The following is a 22818-nucleotide window of genomic DNA, read 5'->3' on the forward strand; positions in this document are numbered from 1 at the left end:
TCCCTGGGACTGACATATCAAGAAAGACTGGATCAACTGGGTTTGTATTCACTGGAGTTCAGAAGAATGCGAGGGGATCTCATAGAAACGTTTAAAATTCTGAAGGGTTTAGACAGGTTAGATGCAGGAAGAATGTTCCCAATGTTGGGGAAGTCCAGAACTAGGGGTCACAGTCTAAGGATAAGGGGTAAGCCAGAGAGTGGTGAACCTGTGGAATTCTCTACCATAGAAAGTTGTTGAGGCCAATTCACTAAATATATTCAAAAAGGAGTTAGATGTAGTCCTTACTACTCGGGGGATCAAGGGGTATGGCGAGAAAGCAGGAATAGGGTACTGAAGTTGCATGTTCAGCCATGAACTCATTGAATGGCGGTGCAGGCTCGAAGGGCCGAATGGCCTACTCCTGCACCTATTTTCTAGGTTTCTATGCCTCCAATGCAAGTATATTCACCTTAAATAAGGAGACCAAAACTATAGGTAGTACTCCAGGTGTGGTCTCATCAACGCTCTTTATAGTTGGAGCAGGACCTACTTTTGCACTCCAGCACCCTTGCAATAAAGGCCAACATTCCATTTGCTTTGCTAATTACTTGCTGTACCTGCATGCTAACTTTATGTGTTTCATGTACAAGGACCCCCAGATCCCTCTGTACCACAGCATTTTGTAATCTCTCCCCATTTAAATATAATTAGCTTTTTTATTTTTCCCACCAAAGTGGATAACCTCACATTTCACATTATACTCCATCTGCCAAATCTTTGCCCACTCACTTAGCTTGTCTATATCATAGAATTTTACAGCACGGAAGCAGACCATTTCAGGCCATTTTGGGCCATTATGTCCACGCCGGCCGACCAAGATCTATCTATCCTAATCCCACTTTCCAGCTCTTGGTCCGTAGCCCTGTAGGTTACGGTACTTTGCAGATTCTTTGCGTCCTCCTCACAATTTGCTTTCCCATCTATCTTTGTATCATCAGCAAATTTGGCTACATTACGCTTGGTCCCTTCATCAAGTCATTATTGTAGATTGTAAATAGTTGAAGCCCCAGCACTGATCCCTGTGGCATCCCGCTAGTTACAGTTTATCGACCTGAAAATGACCCATTTATCCCGACTCTTTTCTGTTCGTTAGCTAATCCTCTGTCCATGCTAATATATTACCCACAACCCAGTGAGCTCTTATCTTGTGTGGAACCTTATGGAATGCCTTTTGGAAATCCAAACAAGATCTACTGGTTCTCCTTTATTCACCCTGCTTGTTACATCCCCAAAGAACTTGAACTTTCATCAAACATGATTTCCCTTTCAGAAAACCATGTCGACTCTGCTTGACTGCATGATGATTTTCTAACTGTCCTGTTACTACTTCCTTAATAATGGACTCCAGCATTTTCCCAATGACCGATGTTAGGCTAACTGGTCTATAGATTACTGCTCTCTGTCTCTCTCCTTTCTTAATTAGGGGCGTTACATTTGCGGTTTTCCAATCCGCTGGTATCACTCCAGAATCCAGGGAATTTTGGTAGATTACAACCAATGCATCCACTATCTCTGCAGCCAATTCTTTTAAGACCCTAGAATGCAGGCCATCAGGTCCAGGGGACTTGTCCGCCTTTAGTCCCATTCATTTGCCGAGAACCTTTTCTCCAGTGATGGTGATTGTTTTAAGTTCCCCTCCCCCAATAGCCCCTTGATTATCAATTATTGTGAAGACCAATACAAAATATTTGTTCAAAGTCTCTGCCATTTCCCTGTTTCCCATTATTAATTCTCCAGTCTCATCCTCTCAGGGACCAACGTTTACATTAGCTACTCTCTTCCTTTTTATATAGCTGTAAAAGCTCTTGCTGTCTGTTTTTATATTTCTTGCTAACCCTAACCCTAAATTTTCTCTCATCATTTTTTTTAGTCATCCTTTGCTGGTTTCTAAAAATGTCCTAATCCTCTGACCTTCCACTGTCCTTCACAACATTGTATGCCTTTGTCTTCAATTTGATACCATCCTTTACTTCCTTAGTTTTCCACAGATGATTCATCCTTTTCTTATTCTTTCTTTCTCACTGGAATATATCTTTGCTGAGAGTTATGAAATAGCTCCTTAAATATTTGCCACTGCATATCTACCGTCTTACCTTTTCACTAATTTTTCCAGTCCCCCTAAGGCAACTCTGCCTTCATGTCTTTGTAATTGCCGTTATTTAAGTTCAAGACACAAGTTTGAGACCTAGCTTCCTCACCCTCAAACTGAATTTGAAATTTGCATAATATCACCCGTCTCCTCCTATCTGCTGCTGAAACCGTCGTCCGTGCCTTTGTCACCTCCAAATTTGACTACTACAATGCTGTCCTTGCTAGTCTCCCATCCTCCACCTCCCATAAACTTCAGCTCCTCCAAAACTCTGCTGCCCTTGTCTTATCTCGCATCACATTCCACTCACCCATCACCCCTGTCCTCACTACGACATTGGCTTCCGGTACACCATAGCCGACAGCTTAAAATTCTCATCCTCGCATTTAAATTATCTGGACCGCACAGAGGAGCAATGGTTTCAGAGACTTTGATTCACCAGGAAGGCAATGACATAGGTGTGCAACATGTTGTAAGAGGACATGTAGCCACACTCTTAAATAAAGTGTGGCACTGACAGTAGCAGTTAAATTTATAATGGTGTTAAACTTTTTGCCTTGGATTCTTTTTCAGAGAGTCAGTGACTGTATCAGTCAGTCTGAAGTGCATTGCTTCATAAAACAAGTGACTGATGCCATGCCTTAGCAAACAGCTTGCATCACTTTCCCCAGGGAACTACAGACCACAGCGCTAGATTTCTATTGAATAGAAGCATTCTCAAAAGACAGAGGGTTAATTGATGACACCATTACTGGCCTTTGTGCACCTGCAACAGACATGCCGTATTCTATGTTTCTATATGAACTGCACCTCGTCCATTAATAGTCATTTTGGCATCTTTTCATGCATGTGTGTTGTACTCACATGGTCATAGGTGGACATTTTGATGGAGAGGATATGGGTTTGGAAGCTCAGCTCGACAATAGGATGACAATGTTCCTTCAAGTTAAATTTCAACCCGTAGGATTCCAGCCTCTCTCAGCTGGCCAGCTGTGTTTGTTTTCAGTTCACGCTAATGATGGAATAAACACTTATTGTATTATTTAGTTTAATATTAACTAATTTAGTGTTTCTTTTCTATGGAATCCCTGTGGCAAGAGTCTGTGGTATGGCTAGCAGATGAGTGTCTGTGAGCGACTCCTGGGATGCAGCTGGCCCTTCACCTTTGTGAGCATGGCCCTGTTTTAACTGCTATTCTTCTGAAGGGCCTGGGGCAATCTATCCGTGCCTGATTTGTATTACCTATAACGTAATTGGAGGGCTAATAGGCTGATATGGAGTAATTAGCATTGTGAGGGACAACAATATCTATTATTCAGACTGGTCTGTCCCTGCTCCAAGCCACTGTAGCACCATGCCCAATGTTCTATAGGCCATCAGACCCCATGTCAACAACGATATTACTGAAAATCCTATCAATGGCTCTTTCCATTCAATCAGCTATCCTTCCAAGGGAGTTCGAGGCCTGCATAGCAGCAGTTTATGAGTATTAAGGAGAGATGCAAAGACTGGCATAATGGCTTCCCTGTTGAGAAACTGTGCTTAGGTTCCCTAGAGCTGCTGTTATTTTCAAGGCTAGCTGCATATTTTCAACCCTATGCATTAAGAACATATGAAAAATGACAGACAGGAAAAGACCTACTGGTCTAACCAGCCTCCTCCCATACAACAACAACAACTTGTATTTATATAGTGCCTTTAACATAATGAAACTTCCCAAGGCGCTTCACAGGAGTGGTATGAGACAAAAATTTGACACCAAGCCACATAAGATGAAATTAGGGCAGATGATCAAAAACTTGGTCAAAGTAGAGTCTTAAAGGTGGAAGGCGAGGTAGTAAGGCAGAGTGGTTTAGGGAAGGATTTCCAGAGCTTAGGGCCTAGACAACAGAAGTCACGCACCGATGGTTGAGCGATTATAATCAGGAATGCTCAAGAGGGCAGAATTTGAGGAGCGCAGATATCTCAGCAGGGGTACAGAGATAGGGAGAGGCGAGGCCATGGAGGGATTTGAAAACAAGGATGAGAATTTTGAAAACGAGGCGCTGCTTAACCGGGAGCCAATATAGGTCGGCGAGCATAGGGATGATGGGTGAGCGGGAATTGTGTGCTAGTTAGGACATGGGCAGCAGAGTTTTGGATTACCTCTAGTTTACGTAGGGTAGAATGTGGGAGGCCAGCCAGGAGTGCAGTGGAATAGTCAAGTCTAGAGGTAACAAAGGCATGGATGAGGGTTTCAGCAGCAGATGAGCTGAGGCATGGGCGGAGACGGGCGATGTTAAGGAGTTGGAAATAGATGGTCTTAGTGATGGCGCGGATATGTGGTCGGAAGCTCGTTTCAGGGTCAAATATGGCACCAAGGTTGCGAACAGTCAGGTTCAGCCTCAAGACAGATGGTAGGGAAAGAGATGGGGTCAGTGGCTAGGGAACGGAGTGTGTGGCGGGGGCTGAAGACAATGGCTTCCTTCTTCCCAATATTTAATTGGAGAAAACTTTTGCTCATCCTGCACAAGGAGTCTGACAATTTAGAAACTGTGGAGGGGTCGAGACAAGGGGTGGTGAGGTAGAGCTGGGTGCCGTCAGCGCATATGTGAAAACTGATGGCGTGTTTTCGGATTATGTCGCCAATGGGCAACATGTAGATGAGAAATAGGAGGGGGGCCAAGGATAGATCCCGGGGGGACCCCAGACGTAATGCGGGAGTGGGGAGAGAAGCCATTGCAGGTGATTTTCTGGCTACGATTCGATAGATACGAATGGAACCAGGCAAGTGCAGTCCCATCAAGCTGGACGATGGTGGAGAGGCATTGGAGGAGGATGGAGTGGTCAACTGTGTCAAAGGCTGAAGACAGGACGAGAGAGATAGTTCACCTTTGTCACAGTCACAAAGGATGTCATTTCTAACTTTTATGAGAGACAGTTCGGTACTGTGGCAAAGTAGGAAACCGGATTGGAGGGATTCAAACATGGAGTTCTGGGAAAGATAGGTATGGATTTGGGAGGCGACAATATGTTCAAGGACTTTGGAGAGAAAAGGGAGATTGCAGATGGGGCGGTAGCTTGCAAGGACAGAGGGGATCAAGGGTTTTTTATTGAGGTGATGACGGCAGATTTGAGGGAGAGGGGGACAGTACCTGAGGAGAGAGAACCGTTAACAATGTCAGCTAACATGGGAGCCAGAAAAGGAAGTTGAGTGGTTAGCAGTTTAGTGGGAATAGGGCTATGGGAGCAGGAAGTCAGTCTCATGGACAAGATGAGCGTGGAGAGGTCAAGAGGGGAGATCAGGGAGAAACAGGAGAAAAATGTGAGTTCAGGGCTGGGCCAGGGGGGAATCTTGGAGAAAGTTTAGTCCAGTGGGCGAGGGGAAGGAAGGGAAGAATCAGAGGCAACTGATCGGATGGTCTCAATCTTAGAGACAAAGAAGTCCATGAGCTCCTCACACTTGTTGTTGGAGTTGAGGGTGGAGGAGACACGGGTGGAGGGGTTTAAGAAGATGCTTAGCAGTAGAGAATAAAAGGGGGTTATCTTTGCATTCCAGAATGATCCTGGAAGAGTGAGCAGTTTTGGCAGACCCGATAATACTTTATGTGGTCTAGCCAGATCTGGTGGTGAATAGCTAAAGCAGTTGTCCGCCATATCCGTTGAATTCTGTGTCCCTTGGACTTGAGGGAGTGAAGATGAAGGCTGTACCAGGGGGAATGGCCAGGGCGAGAGAGTGTAATTGTTTTTATAGGGACTAGGACATCAAAGGTGGTGGTGAGGGTGTGGTTGAGCAGATCGACAGCTGCAGAAATGTTGTGGTGAATGGAGGGCCAAACGCTGGACAGTTGGGATTTCCGTAAGTGCAGTTGTAAGAGTTGGGAGAGAGATTTTTCCAGGGGTGGACACAGAAGGAAGTAGGGTTGGGGTGGGGGATGCAATACAAGGAAATGGTCAGAGATGGCCTTATCTGCAATTGACACGATGGGAATAGCGAGACCACGAGAGATTGCAAGGTCAAGGGGGTGGCTGTGAATATGGGGTGGGGCGTTCACATGGAGGGAGAGATTAAAAGAGGACAAGAGGGTATTGAGGAGAGAGATCATGATGAATTGAGATGGAGGTAGAAATCATCGAGGATGAGAATTCGCTCAATGCAGAGTATATAGTTGATTACTTACACTCCCACCCCACCCGGGCCATGTAATCTCCTGGGAGACGTAAAGAACAGTTAAAGCACAGGCCAATTAGGGGTAAATGTCTGGAAAGTTCCTCTTTACTTGGAACCAATAAATGCTGAAAGTACCTCGTGAAGATGCCTAATGGACCCCAACTATCTTGCGTACTCAGAAAGTATTCTTTTAAAAGACTTCATAGTCAGCTGCCAATTGGCCGGAAAAAGCTGTTGGGGCGGCAGCGGCTCTGCTCCTACGGGACAGTTTCCCTCGCGGGACGGAAAGGGGTCGGCGCTGCCTGCCGGGGCGGGAACCTGTTTCTCCCGCTCCCAACCTGGGGACAATTTCGGATGGATCGTACCATCCGCTGCCCCCCAGTCAGAAAGTCCTTACTGCCCCAATAGAGGCGGTAATGGATCTTAAAGAGGGGGGCAATTTTGGCCCCCATATCTTTTAACTTCATATTTGTTTATGCATAATTATTATTTTGCACTTGAGAAGGGGTGCCTAATATTACCACTGAATGTAGGGGATTTGCAAATGTTTGATAATATGTTCACCAAAAAAAATCTATTAGATGTTGATGGTTCATATTTTGCTTTAATTTGCAGAGAATAACCTGAGGGAAAATGTTTTTAAATATTTGGAAATCCTAGAAGACAAACTTCATAGGTAAGGGTTTCTGTCAGATATTTAAATGTCTTCAGAATTTGAGGTTTCAGCACATATTTTATTTTTCTAATCGACACTAAATTTGTCCCAATCAATATTTGGATAGTTAAAATCCCCTACTATTACTACCCTATGGTTTTTGGACTTCATAGCAATTTGCCTATTTATTTGCTCCTCTATCTCCCTCCCATCTGTGGGGAGAGAAAGAAGAGTTAATGTTTCAGGTCGATGACCATTCATCAGAACTATTTCAGATGATGCACTGTTGTAGATGTGCAGCAGCATTGTTGCATGGCCTCCTTGGAGTGGGGAAAAAATAAGCAGTGTCTCTTAGCAGCAGAATATTATACTGTGATTCCCATGTACTGCACAAAGTCGGAAAGGACACTGACCTCTGGGGAAGTGTGATCGGCAGGGAGGAGGTTGAGAAAGCCAACTCTAATGGTACCCTCCTCCTGACGAAATGCTTAGAGCACGGCCTCGTCATAACCAATATCCTCTTCCATCAGAAGGACAAATATAAAGCTTCATGGCAACATCCTCGCTCCAAACACTGGCATCTGCTAGATTACGTTATCGTCCGAGCGAGAGACCGCAAAGACATGCGCATCACACACGCCATGACCAGAGCTGACGACTGCTGGACGGATCACCACCTAATTCACCATCAACATTGCCCTAAAACAGCGACAGCAACAGAAATAATGCCGCAGGAAAAAAGATCCTAAGAAAGCCCTATTCAGCCAGCGCCTCACTACCAACTTGACGACTCCCAGTGACCCAGAGACTCACAGTGCCTGGTCAACCCTCAAGGCGTCTATAATCAGCACCAGCGAAGAGAAGCTCGGTCACTTGCCCAGGAAACACCAAGACTGGTTCAACGAGAACAACCAGGAGATCCAGGAGCTAATATGCCGCCAAGCGCAAGGCATTCTTGGACTGGAAGCAGCAACACAACTCGAGGGCAAGAAAGCAACTCTACAGACGTCTGAAGGCCGAGGTCCAACAGAAAACGCACGACCTAAAGAACAAATGGTGGGTAGAGAAAGCTCAAGAAATCAGCTAGCCGACAACCATGACGTGCGATGATTCTTCAGCGCAATCAAGACGACCTACGACCCAAGCACCCAAGGCCGAGAACGGCAAGGTACTCCATCAAGGACAGAGGGGCAGTCAGTGCCCGCTGGCAGGAGCACTTCGAAGATCTCCTCAACCAAGACTCTTGTTTTTGATGCGAGTGTCCTCGACTCCATCCCACAGCATGCCACCCATCACCATCTCAGCACAACCCCAGCCCGGCACGAGGTTGAAAAGGCCATCCGACAACTGAAAAACAAGAAGTCATAAGGAGCGGATGGAATCCCCCTCGAAGAACTAAAACATGGCGGAGAAGCACTACTGGTGCGGATCCATGACATCATCTCTCTTATTTGGAAGGAGGAGATCAAGCCAGGAGATCTCAGAGACACTGTAATCGTGACCATCTTCAAGAAAGGTGACAAGTCCGACTGCGGTAACTTCAGAGGAATCGTCCTGCCGGGAAAGTAATCGCAAGAATTCTCCTGAATCGCCGCCTTCCTGTGGCTGAAAAACTCCTCCCAGAGTCACAATGCGGATTCCACCCACTAAGGGGCACAATGGACATGATCTTCACCGCACGGCAGATACAAGAGAAATACAGGAAGAAGCACCAACCCTTGTACATAGCCTTTGACCTCTCAGAGGCCTTCGACACTGTCAACTGAGGGATTATGGAGCGTCCTCCTCAGAATCGGCTGCCCTCAAAAGTTTGACACCATCCTCTGCCTGTTCCATAATGACATGCAAGCTGTGATCATGACCAACGGATCCACCAGAGACCCATTCCATGTTCGGACCGGGGTCAAGCAAGGCTGTGTCATCGCACCAATGTTCTTCTCGATCTTCCTTGCTGCAATGCTCTATCTCACCCTCAGCAAGCTCCCTGCTGGAATGGAGCTAAATTACAGGACAAGCAGGAATCTGTTCAACCTCCACTGCCTCCAGGCCAGATCCAAGGTGGTCCCATCCTCCGTCATCGAACTACATTATGCAGACGACGCCTGCGCACGCTCGGAGGCCGAACTCCAAGCCATCGTCAACACCTTCACCGAGGCGTACAAGAGCATGGGCCTTACACTAAACATCCATAAGGCAAAGGTTCTCTACCAACCTGTCCCCGCTACACAGCACTGCCCCCCCCGGTTATCAAAATTCATGACGAGGCCTTGGACAACATGAACCATTTTCCATACCTCGGGAACCTGCTGTCAACAAGGGCAGACATAGACAACGAGGTCCAACACCGCCTTCGGTGTGCTAGTGCAGCCTTCGGTTGCCTGAGAAAGAGAGTGTTTGAAGACCAGGACCTCAAACCTGGCACCAAGCTCATGGTCTACACAGCAGTAGTGATACCCGCCCTCCTATTATGGCTCAGGGACATGGATTATGTAAAGCAGGCACCTCAAAGTACCACCAACGCTGCCTCCGCAAGATCCTGCAAATCCATGGGAGGATAGGTGCACCAACATCGGTGTCCTTGCTCAGGCCAATATCCCCAGCATTGAAGCACTGACCACGCTCGATCAGCTCTGATGGATGGGCCACATTGTCCGCAAGCCTGACACGAGACTCCCAAAACAAGCACGCTACTCGGAGCTCCAATACGGCAATTGAGCCCCAGGTGGGAAGAGGAAACGCTTCAAGGACACCCTCAAAGCCTCCTTAAAAAAAAAATGTAACATCCCCACCGACACCTGGGAATCCCTGGCCCAAGACCTCCCAAAGTGGAGGAAAAACATCCAGGAAGGCGCTGAACACCGTGAGTCTCTTTGCCGAGAGCAAGCTGAAGCCAAGCGTCGACAGCGGAAGGAGCGAGTGGCAACCCAGGCATCCAACCACCCGTTCCTCCAACCACCATCTGGCCCTGTGACAGAGACTGTAGGTCCTGCATTGGACTCTTCAGTCACCTGAAAACTCATTTCTAGTGTGCAAGCAAGTCATCCTCGACTCCGAGAGACTGCCTATGATGATGATGATTATATTGCAGCTAAACTGGATTTCTGCTTAAGATGAACTTTCCTTTTAAGGCCACAAAGTCTTAATTACTGGAAATAAACATAGCCTAAGGTGATCAATATTTAATTGCTTTTTGGTGAAGGAAACTGCTTGTGAATTTCTATCCAAAAAGAGGAAAAACACTGCATGAAATAACTGTCTTTCTTTTTTTTGAAAATACTTTTGATAATTGATATATGATGGCTGCCAAAACCTTCATACGGGTGGATTTTTCAAAGTCATCGCAAGAAAAAAAAATCAATTATGTTCCAGGTTGAACCTCTCTTATCCGGGACTCCTTTATCCGGCACCAGCCCTCGTCCGGCCACATTCCAGGCTGTTGGGTGGCGCATACGCAGAACGCAGCCGGTCAACATCCTACTCCCCAATATAAGCTGTCTCCTCCTCGTCGCCCTGCTGGAACTCCCTCCGGGGGATCGGGCTGGCTCTTCATGGCCCACCAGCCCTTCGTCGTGACCCGCCGGCCCTTGGTCATAGCCCGTTGTGGCCTGCCGCTTTTTCTTGGCCCGAGGGTGCTGGATAAGGGAGGTTCAACCTGTACCTTATTTTCACGTACATTGAGTTTCTTAAAATATTTTTTCAGTTCACATTTAAATACGACTTGTCATTGTATTGTTTCTACAATAGTTTATTTCTCTACTGTGAAAATGTAAGTCAAAACATGTGGTGTTTCTCCAAACTATAAATATTTCAAAAGTTATATTTAGTGCTGTTGGCTGTTTGCTTACAAAATTCTGGCTTTGAATTACAATAGGAGATATCATACTGATTAAATAAAAAGGCAATACCAAAAAATGTTTCATTAACCAAGTGAAATATGAATGATAAACCACCATTTCATATTACACAGTTTCTTTAACTTCTCGACCTGTCTGCAGCCTTTGACACGGTTCAGCACACAATCCTCTTCCAACGCCTCTCCACCATCGTCCAGCTGGGTGGGACTGCACTCACCGGGTTCCATTCTTATCTGTTGAATCGTAACTAGAGAATCACCTGCAACGGCTTCTCTTCGTGCTCCCGCACTGTTACCTCTGGTGTCCCCCCAAGGATCTATCCTTGGCCCCCTCTACATGCTGCCGTTTGGTGACATCATCCGAAAACACAGCATCAAATTCCACATGCTGATGACACCCAGCTCTACCTCATCACGATATCTCTCGACCCCAACACTGTTTCTAAATTGGTAGGTTGCTTGTCCGATATCCAGTACTGGATGAACAGAAATTTCCTTTAATTAAATCTTGGGAAGACCAAAGCCATTGTCCTCGGTCGCTGCCACAAACTCCATCCTACTAACCGACTCCATCCCGCTCCCTAGCATCTGTCTGTGGCTGAACCAGACTGTTCGCAAGCGTAATGTCATTTTTGACCCCGAAATGAGCTTCCGACCACATATCCACACCATCACTAAGACCGCTTATTTCCACCTCTGAAACACCGCCTCTGCCTCAGCACACCTGCTGCTGAAACCCTCATCCATATCTTTGTTACCTCCAGACCTGACTATTCCATCACTCTTGGCTGGCCTCCCACATTCTACCCTACGTAAACTTTAGGTCATCTAAAACCCTGCTGCCCATGTCCTACCTCATACCAAGTCCCCGCTCACCTATCACCCCTGCTGACCTACACTGACTCCTGGTTAAGCAATGCCTTGATTTTAAAATTCTCATCCTTGTTTGCAAATCGATCCATGGCCTCATCACTCCCTACCTCTGTAATCTCCTTCTGTCCCGCAACCCTCAGAGATATCTGCCCTCCTGAGCATCCCTGATTTTAATCGCTCAACCATTAGTGGCCATGCCTTCAATTGCCAAAGCTCTAAGCTCTGGAACTCCCTGCCTAAATCCCTCCGCCTCTCTACCTCTCCTCCTTTAAGACGCTCCTTCTGTCTGACCAAGGTTTTGGTCATCGGTCCTACTATCTCCTTGTGTGGCTCGATGTCAGATTTTGTTTTATAACACTCCTGTGAACTGCCTTGAGACATTTTACCAGGTTAAAAGCACTATATAAATACAAATTGTTGTTGTAGTTGTAGGGGACATAGTCTAAATATTAGAGCCAGCCTTTTCAGGAGTGAAGTTAGGAAGCACTTCTACAAGCAAACAGTGATAGAACTCTCTTCCGCAAACAGCAGTTGATGTTGAGTCAGTTGTTGATTTTAAATCTGAGATTGATAGATTTCTGTTAACCAAAGATATTAAGCTATATCGGGCAAAAGCAGGTAGATGGAATTTCGTCACAGGTCAGCCATCATCTCATTGAATGGTGGAACAGGCTCATAGAATCATAGAAATTTACAGCACAGAAGGAGGCCGATCAGCCCATTGTGTCTGCACCGGTCGAAAAAGAGCTATCCAGCCTAATCCCACATTCCAGTTCTTGGTCCATAGCCTTGCAAGTTACAGCCCTTCTAAGTGCATATCAGAGTACTTTTTAAATGAGATGAGGGTTTCTGCCTCTACCACCCTTTCAGGCAGTGCGTTCCAGACCTCTTCCACCCTTTTGGTGAAAAAATTTCTCCTCAACGCCTCTCTAATCTTTCTACCAATTACTTTAAATCTATGACCCCTGGTTATTGACCGCTCTGCTGAGGGAAATAGGTGCTTCCTATGCACTCTATCGAGGTCCCATATAATTTTATGCACCTCAATTAAGTCTCCCCTCGGCCTCCTCTGCTCCAAAGAATGAGAGGTGATCTCATTGAAATATACAAAATTCTTACACGACTTGACAGGGTAGATGCAGGGAGGATGTTGCCCCTGGCTGGGGAGTCTAGAACCAGGGGTCACAGTCTCAGAATAAGGGGTCGGCCATTTAGCACTGAGATGAGGAGAAACTTCTTCACTCAGAGGGTGGTGAATCTTTGGAATTCTCTACCCCAGAGGGCTGTGGAGGCTCGGTCTTTGCGTATATTCAAGACAGAGATCGATAGATTTTTGGATATTAAGAGATATGGGGACAGTGCAGGAAAGTGGAGTTAAAGGAAAAGATCAGCCATGATCTCATTGAATGGTGGAGCGGGCTCGAGGGGCCGAATGGCCTACTCTTGCTCCTAATTCTTATGTTCTTATGTAAACCAACCCCAGCCTATCCAATCTTTCCTCGTAGCTAAAATTCTCCAGTCCTGGCAACATCTTTGTAAATCTGCTCTGTACTCTCTCTAGTGTAATCACATCTTTCCTGTAAAGTGGTGACCAGAACTGTACGCTAGCTGTGGCCTAACTAGTGTTCTATACAGTTCTCTGCTCTTGTATTCTATGTGTCATAATAAAGGAAAGTATCCCGTATGCAGCCTTAACCACCTTATCTACCTGTCCTCCTACCTTCAGGGATCTGTGGACATGCACTCCAAGGTCCCTCTTTTCCTCTGCATTTCTCACTATCCTAATACACATTTATTGTGTATTCCCTTGCCTTATTAGCTCTCCCCAAATGCATCAGCTTACACTTCTCCAGATTGAATTCCATTCAATCAAGTTAGTCAGACACGACCTTCCCTTCACAAATCCTTGCTGACTGTCCTTGATTAACCCGTGACTTTCTAAATGATGATTTATACTGTTCCTCAGAATTTTTTCCAATAATTTTCCCACAACCGAAGACTAGGCTGACTGGCTTGTAATTACTCGGTCTATCCCTTTTTAAACAATGGCACAATGTTAGCAGCCCTCCAGTCCTCTGGCACTGCACCTTTAGTCAGAGAGGATTAGAAAATGATGATCAGAGCCTCCATTATTTCCACCCTTGCTTCTCTTAACATCCTGGAATACATTTCATCCGGGCTTGGTGATTTATCTATATTCAAAGATGCTAAACCTCTTGTTTATCCCATCTAATATTTCACACTCCTCCTTAACTAAATTGTCTGCATCGTCCCTCTCTTCTGTGAAGACAGATGCTGAGTGTTGATTAAAAACCATACCCATGTCTTCCAGCTCCACACATAGGTTACCTTTTTGGTCTCTAATAGGCCCTACTCTTTCCTTAGTTATTCTCTTGCTCTTAATAAAACATCTTTGGGCTTTCCTTGATTTTATTTGCCAATGTTTTTTCATGCCCTCTCTTCTAATTTCCTTTTTAATTTTACCCATGCATTTTCTATATTCCTCCTCTAGGCTTCCCTTTTTTCCTTATCATACCCTGTATGCCCCAGGGGCTCTAGATTTGGGAGTCCCACCCTTTTTCTTTGTGGGAACATATTTTCTCTGGACCCTCACTGTCTCCTCCTTGAATGCCTCCCACCACTCTTGACACTGATTTATCTTCAAGGGTCGAGGGGCTCAGTGGCCTACTCCTTTTCCTATATTTAAGATTCCAAATAGTACTGATTTCATTCTTGGAATGTACAATTCAATGGGAAACAACTGGACCATTTAATTTAAACAAACTAAATCAGACTAGCAGAACAATTTTAAACAAGGTCATTCTGAACTTCAAAAAAGTAGGTCACTTGTAGTATAACTGGCAGCTTTTGCAGGATATCTTTAACTTTCTTTGGCTCTTGTTTCAGTTGTGGAAGCCAGCTGCTTGAGAAAGTGTGGGAAGCAGACTTAGAGGCCTGTCAGCTCTTTGTCAGAGGTTTACAGCTGAAAGAGGCCAGTTACCGTGTCTCTGAAGGAGAAGAGTACCGAGCAGATGAAGAGGATGAGGCCATTGAAGATGCATGCTCAAAGGTCAAAGATACAAGGAACTGTGTCTTTCCAAGTAAACAAGATTGGTGTGCTATACAGTGTTCTATTCCTGACCAAAAAGAAGCTGATTCATCCAAGGTAACCACTGAATTCTGTATTCCACATCGAGTTTTTTGACACTAGTTGCCAATACATTGCCACTGTTAGATTCAGTAACAGCTTAACAGTTTGAGTTTAGCTACTGGGAAAGTCTTCAGGTTTCTTAAATAATCTGCTCCTTACCAGTTCCCACATATTTGTGGATATGATGATTCAAAATCTGTCCCAATAACTGAGATTATCGGGTAGAAATTGCGTTGCGCTTGTTTGGGGGCGGTAACATCCGGAAGGCGGGATGTTCTGCTCCAGGCGCTGAAGTCCCACCCCGCTTGAAAAATTCGGGTTGCCGCCCCGAAAGTAAGTGGAGCGCAAAGTAACGCGATCCACTTCCTTTCTGGAGCGGTTGTGCGGCAGACAGGTCAGAGTGAGAAGCAGTGCTATGCACTGGGCCGCCTAGCGCTGCTACTTAGGAGGGGCTCTTCCCTTCATTAAGTTACATTTATTCTCTCAATAACTTTCATTAAACTGCCTGGTACAGGAATAGTTTTGGTAATTCAGTCAGTACTCTATTCTGACTACTGGCGAGGGCGGTGATGCCTCTGGGGAGTGCAGCCAGGGCCATGTCCACAGCACTGTGGGTGGCTCAGCTGCACAGGGGGGGAGGAAGAAGACGGGAAGGGCTATAGTGATTGGAGATTCAATAGTAGGGGAGCAGATAGGCGCTTCTGCTGCAGCAAAAGTGTCATCAGGATGGTGTGTTGCCTCCCTGGTGCAAGGGTCAATGATGTCACTGAGCAACTGCAGGGCATTCTGAGCAGGAAGGGGAACAGCCAGTGGTTGCGGTCCACATTGGTACCAACGACATAGGTAGAAAGAGGGGTGAGGTCCTGAAAGCTGAGTTTAGGGAGCCAGGAGTAAGACTGAAAGCCAGGAGCTCAAAGGTGGTAATCTCGGGATTACTGCCAGTGCCACGTACTAGTGAGGGTAGAACTAGGAAGGCTAGTCAGATAAATACGTGGCTGGGGCATTGGTGTAGGAGGGAGGGCTTTAGTTTCCTGAACAATTGGGACCGCTTCTGGGGTAGGTTAGACCTCAACAGAGACGGGACCAATGTTCTCGCGGGTGGTTTTGATAGTGCGGTTGGGAGGGCTTTAAACTAGCTTGGCAGGGGGATGGGAACCCAGGAGAGGGCTCTGAGCGAGTTAGAGTGTGTGAGAGCTCAGATGAACAGAACCCCAAGAAAGGATACAAAAGGCAGGAGGCAACAGAGCAGAGTAGCACTGGGTTAAGTGTAAACCGCAAGGTGATAGGAAGGGACAATATGTATGAATATAAAGGGGCTGCAGGAGGGGTCAAAACTAAAAATTAAGGTTTAAAAACTAGTATTAAAACACTTTACCTAAATGCACGCAGCATTCGAAACAAAGTAAATGAGTTGACGGCACAAATCATTACAAATGGGTCTGATTTGGTGGCCATTACAGAAACGTGGTTGCAGGGTGGCCAAGACTGGGAATTAAACATACAGGGGTATCTGACAATTCGGAAAGATAGACAAGAAGGGAAAGGAGGTGGAGTAGCTCTGTTAATAAAGGATGATATCAGGGCAGTTGTGAGAGACGATATTGGCTCTAATGAACAAAATGTTGAATCATTGTGGGTGGAGATTAGAGATAGTAAGGGAAAAAGTCACTGGTGGGCGTAGTTTATAGGCCCCCAAATAATAACTTCACGGTGGGGCGGACAATAATCAAGGGAATAATGGAGGAATGTGAAAAAGGAACGACAGTAATCATGGGGGATTTTAACCTACATATCGATTGGTCAATTCAAATCGCACGGGATAGCCTTGAGGAGGAATTCATAGAATGCATACGGGATTGTTTCTTAGAACAGTATGTTACAGAACCTACAAGGGAGCAAGCTATCTTAGATCTGGTCCTGTGTAATGAGACAGGAATAGTAAACGATCTCCTAGTAAAAGATCCTTTCGGAATGAGTGATCACAGTTTGGTTGAAATTGTAATACAGATTGAGGGTGAGGAAGTAGTGTCTCAAACAAGCGTACTATGCTTAAACAAAGGGGACTACAGTGGGATGAGGGCAGAGTTGGCTAAAGTAGACTGGGAACACAGACTAAACGGTGGCACAATTGAGGAACAGTGGAGGACTTTTAAGGAGCTCTTTCATAGTGCTCAACAAAAATATATTCCAGTGAAAAGGAAGGGTGGTAAGAGAAGGGATAACCAGCCATGGATAACCAATGAAATAAAGGAGAGTATCAAATTAAAAACCAATGTGTATAAGGTGGCCAAGGTTAGTGGGAAACTAGAAGATTGGGAAAATTTTAAACAACAGCAAAGAATGACTAAGAAAGCAATAAAGAAAGGAAAGATAGATTACGAAAGTAAACTTACTCAAAACATAAAAACAGATAGTAAAAGCTTTTACCGATATATAAAATGGAAAAGAGTGACTAAAATAAATGTTGGTCCCTTAGAAGATGAGAAGGGGGATTTAATAATGGGAAATGTGGAAATGGCTGAGACCTTAAACAATTATTTTGCTTCACAGTGGAAGACACAAAAGCCATACCAAAGATTGCTGGTCACGGGAATGTGGGAAGGGAGGACCTTTAAACAATCACTATCACTAGGGGGGTAGTGCTGGACAGGCTAATGGATCTCAAGGTAGACAAGTCCCCTGGTCCTGATGAAATGCATACCAGGGTATTTAAAGAGATGGCGGAAGTTATAGCAGATGCATTCATTATAATCTACCAAAATTCTCTGGACTCTGGGGAGGTACCAGTGGATTGGAAAGCAGCTAATGTAACGCCTCTGTTTAAAAAAGGGGGCAGACAAAAGGCAGGTAACTGTAGGCCGGTTAGTTTAACATCTGTAGTGGGGAAAAAGCTTGAAACTATCATTAAGGAAGAAATAGCGGGACATCTAGATAGGAATAGTGCAATCAAGCAGACGCAACATGGATTCTAATTTACTAGAATTCTTTGAGGATATAACGAGTATGATGGATAGAGGTGTACCAATAGATGTGGTGTATTTAGATTTCCAAAAGGCATTCGATAAGGTGCCACACAAAAGGTTACTGCAGAAGATAAAGGTACGCGGAGTCAGAGGAAATATATTAGCATGGATCGAGAATTGGCTGGCAAACAGAAAGCAGAGAGTCAGGATAAATGGGTCCTTTTCGGGTTGGAAATCGGTGGTTAGTGGTGTGCCACAGGGATCGGTGCTGGGACCACAACTGTTTGCAATATACATAGATGACCTGGAAGAGGGGACAAGAGTGTAGTGTAACAAAATTTGCAGATGACACAAAGATTAGTGGGAAAGCGGGTTGTGTCGAGAACACAGAGAGGCTACAAAGAGATTTAGATAGGTTAAGCGAATGGGCTAAGGTTTGGCAGATGGAATACAATGTCGGAAAATGTGAGGTCATCCACCTTGGGAAAAAAAAACAGTAAAAGGGAGTATTATTTGAATGGGGAGAAATTACAACATGCTGCGGTGCAGAGGGACCTGGGGGTCCTTGTGCATGAATCCCAAAAAGTTAGTTTGCAGGTGCAGCAGGTAATCAGGAAGGCGAATGGAATGTTGGCCTTCATTGCGAAAGGGATGGATTACAAAAGCAGGGAGGTCCTGCTGCAACTGTACAGGGTATTGGTGAGGCCGCACCTGGAGTACTGCGTGCAGTTTTGGTCACCTTACTTAAGGAAGGATATACTAGCTTTGGAGGGGGTACAGAGACGATTCACTAGGCTGATTCCGGAGATGAGGGGGTTACCTTATGATGATAGATTGAGTAGACTGGGTCTTTACTCGTTGGAGTTCAGAAGGATGAGGGGTGATCTTATAGAAACATTTAAAATAATGAAAGGGATAGACAAGATAGAGGCAGAGAGGTTGTTTCCACTGGTCAGGGAGACTAGAACTAGGGGGCACACCTCAAAATACGGGGGAGCCAATTTAAAACCGAGTTGAGAAGGAATTTCTTCTCCCAGAGGGTTGTGCATCTGTGGAATTCTCTGCCCAGGGAAGCAGTTGAGGCTAGCTCATTGAATGTATTCAAATCACAGATAGATAGATTTTTAACCAATCAGGGAATTAAGGGTTATGGGGAGCGGGCGGGTAAGTGGAGCTGAGTCCACGGCCAGATCAGCCATGATCTTGTTGAGTGGCGGAGCAGGCTCGAGGGGCTGGATGGCCTACTCCTGTTCCGAATTCTTATGTTCTTATGTTCTTTCCATTTAGAGAAGCCTTAAAGATTAATCAGAATTTATGTGGAAAATAGGAACATAAGAACATAAGAAATAGGAGTGGGAGTATAGGGCCCAAGTTTCCAAGTTTCCACACGATAAAAAACGGGCGCCCCTCCGAGCTGGGCGTCCGTTTTTCGCGCCTAAACCGGCGCCTAAAAAAAACCTCGCGATTCTGGAGCGTTCTTGCAGCTCCTTGTCTGCCTGGTGTGGCACCCAGGGGGGCGGAGCCTACACTCGCGCCGATTTCGTAAGTGGGAGGGGGCGGGTACTATTTAAATTAGTTTTTTTCCTGCCGGCAACGCTGCGCGTTGGAGCTTTCGCGCATGCTCAGTGTGAAAAAAACATTGGCACTCGGCCATTTTTGTAGTTCTTTGTAGCTGTTTAATTTTTGAACATTTTTTACATAAAAGCACATTGCCATCAGCACTTTCAGCCTTCTCACTGTCTCCTTCCCCCCCCCCCCCGCTCCGCGGGAAGAACGGGCGCCTCCTCCCCCCCCCCGCGGGAAGAACGGGCGCCTCCTCCCCCCCGCGGGAAGAACGGGCGCCTCCTCCTCCTCCTCCTCCCCTGCGGGAAAGAACGGGCGCCTCCTCCCCCCCCCCCCGCTCCGCGGGAAGAACGGGCGCCTCCCCCCCCCCCCCGCGGGAAGAACGGGCGCCTCCCCCCCCCCCCCGCGGGAAGAACGGGCGCCTCCTCCCCCCCGCGGGAAGAACGGGCGCCTCCTCCTCCTCCTCCTCCCCTGCGGGAAAGAACGGGCGCCTCCTCTCCCCTCCTCCCCCCTCCTCCCCCCCCCCCCCGCGGGAAGAACGGGCGCCTCCTCCTCCTCCTCCCCCCCCCCCCCCCGCAGGAAAGAACGGGCGCTTCCTCTCCCCTCCTCCCCCCTCCTCCCCCCCCCCCCCCGCAGGAAAGAACGGGCGCTTCCTCTCCCCTCCTCCCCCCTCCTCCCCCCCCCCCCCGCAGGAAAGAACGGGCGCTTCCTCTCCCCTCCTCCCCCCCCCCCCCCCCGCAGGAAAGAACGGGCGCCTCCTCCTCCTCCTCCCCCCCCCCCCCCCCGCAGGAAAGAACGGGCGCTTCCTCTCCCCTCCTCCCCCCTCCTCCCCCCCCCCCCCCGCAGGAAAGAACGGGCGCTTCCTCTCCCCTCCTCCCCCCCCCCCCCCCGCAGGAAAGAACGGGCGCTTCCTCTCCCCTCCTCCCCCCCCCCCCCCCGCAGGAAAGAACGGGCGCTTCCTCTCCCCTCCTCTCTCCCCCTGGCGGGAAAGAACGGGCGCCTCCTCCCCCCCCCCCCCCCCCCCAACGCGGGAAGAACGGGTGCCTCCCCCCCCCTCCGCGGGAAGAACAGGCGCCTCCCCCCTCCTCCCGCGGGAAAGAACGGGCACCTCCCCCCCTCCCGCGGGAAAGAACGGGCGCCTCCTCCTCCCCCCCCCCCCCCCCTCGCGGGAAGAATGGGCGCCTCAGGCTGACTGCAGCATTCTCTGTGCCTGAAGCACTTTCACACAGGTAGGAAGATGGTTTATTTAATATTTTCTTGGCTTATAAATGTTTATTCAGGTTGGATTTATTTGTATAATATTGGTAGAAGTATAAATAAGGATTTATTGTAGAATTTAATGACTTCCCCTCCCCCCCCCTCCCCCCCCCACCTCGTTCTGGACGCCTAATTTGTAACCTGCGCCTGATTTTTTAATGTGTAGAACAGGTTTTTTCAGTTCTACAAAAATCTTCACTTGCTCCATTCTAACTTAGTTTGGAGTACGTTTTCACTGTGGAAACTTTCAAATCAGGCGTCAGTGGCCGGACACGCCCCCTTTTGAAGAAAAAATTCTGTTCCAAAGTAGAACTGTTCTACCTGACTAGAACTGCAGAAAAAAAAGTGTGGAGAATTGTGATTTCTAAGATAGTCCGTTCTCCACCAGTTGCTCCTAAAAAATCAGGCGCAAATCATGTGGAAACTTGGGCCCATAATGTGGGAAAATGTGAGGTTATCCACTTTGGTAGGAAGAATAGAAAAGCAAAATATCCTCGTACATGAAACACAAAAAGTTAGCATGCAGTTACAGCAAGTAATTAGGAAGGCAAATGGAATGTTGGCTTTTATTGCAAGGGGGATAGAGTATAAAAGTAAGAACCACACCTAGAGCTTGCTTCGCCATTCAATAAGATCATGGCTGATCTGATCCTGGCCTCAACTCCACTTTCCTGCCTGTTCCCCATAACCCTTCACTCCTCGATAGTTCCAGAATCTTTCTATCACAGCCTTGAATATATTCAATGACCCAGCCTCCACAGCTCTCTGGGGTAGAGAATTCCAAAGATTCACGACCATCTGAGAGAAGAAATTCCTCCTCATCTCTGTCTTAAATGCACGACCGCTTATTCTGAAACTATGCCCCCTAGTTCTAGATTTCCCCACGAGGGGAAACATGCTCTCAGCATCTGCCCTGTCAAGCCCACTCAGAATTTTATGTTTCAATAAGATCACCTCTCTTCTAAACTCCAATGAGTACAGACCCAACCTGCTCAACCATTCCTCATACGACAACCCCTTCATCCCAGGAATCAGCGTAGTGAACCTTCTCTGAACTGCCTCCAATGTAAGTATACCCCTCCTTAAATAAGGAGACCAAAACTGTACGCTGTACTCTAGGTGTGGTCCCTACTTTTATACTCCATCCCCCTTGCAATAAAGGCCAACATTCCATTTGCCTTCCTAATTACTTGCTGTACCTGCATGCTAACATTTTGAGGATATTTTGCTTTCCTATTCTTCCTACCAATCTGGATAACCTCACATGTTTCCACATTATACTCCATCTGCCAAATTTTTGCCCACTCACTTAACCTATCTATATCCCTTTGCAGAATCTTTGGCTTCAATACATTCGGTCTCTTCATCCAAGTCATTAATATAGATTGTAAATGATGAGGCCCCAGCACTGATCCATTGAGCATTCCACTAGTTACAGTTTGCCAACCTGAAAATCACTCATTTATCCCGACTAGTTAACCAATCCTCTATCCATGCTAATATATTACCCCCAACCTCGTGAGCTCTTATCTTGTGCAGTAAACGTTTATGTGGCACCTTATCGAATGCCTTTTGGAAATCTAAATACACTACATCTACTGGTTCCCCTTTATCCACCCTGCTCGTTACATCCTCAAAGAACTCTAATGAATTTGTCAAACGCATACAAACATGTTAACTCTGCTTGATTGTATTATGATTTTCTAAATGTCCTGTTACTATTTACTTAATAATGGATTCCAGCATTTTCCCAATAACTGGCCGATAGTTTCCTGCTTTCTGCCTCCCTCCTTTCTTAAATAGGGGTGTTACATTTGCGGTTTTCCAATCCACTGGAACTTTCCAAAATTCAGGAAATTTTGGTAGATTACAACCAATGCATCCACTATCTCTGCAGCCACTTCTTTTAAGACCCTAGGATGCAGGCCAGATGGTCCAGCGGATTTGTCTACCTTTAGTCCCATTAGTTTGCCGAATACTTTTTCTCGAGTGATAATGATTGTTTTAATTTCCTCCCTCCCGTTTGCCCCCTGATTTTATACTATTATTGGGATGCTTTTAGTGTCTTCTACCGTGAAGACAGGTACAAAATATTTGTTCAAAGTCTCTGCCATTTCCTTGTTTCCCATTATTAATTCCCCAGTCTCATCCTCTAAGGGACCAACATTTACTTTAGCTACTCTCTACCTTCTTATATACTTGTAGAAGCTCTTACTGTCTGT

At 46.4% G+C, this 22818-nt stretch overlaps 1 protein-coding gene across 2 annotated transcripts in view; it reads left to right on the forward strand.

Moving 5' to 3' along the window:
• Positions 1-22818, forward strand: part of disc1 (DISC1 scaffold protein) — a 199423-nt gene that overhangs the window by 154953 nt on the left and 21652 nt on the right. For both annotated transcript variants that reach the window (XM_070884674.1, XM_070884675.1), the window contains exons 10-11: positions 6897-6957; positions 14570-14828. In XM_070884674.1, the coding sequence (XP_070740775.1) occupies positions 6897-6957; positions 14570-14828 (320 nt within the window). The remainder of the gene's footprint in view (positions 1-6896; positions 6958-14569; positions 14829-22818) is intronic.

This window comes from Pristiophorus japonicus, chromosome 7, assembly GCF_044704955.1.
Source record: "Pristiophorus japonicus isolate sPriJap1 chromosome 7, sPriJap1.hap1, whole genome shotgun sequence".
NCBI classification, from domain to species: domain Eukaryota; kingdom Metazoa; phylum Chordata; class Chondrichthyes; family Pristiophoridae; genus Pristiophorus; species Pristiophorus japonicus.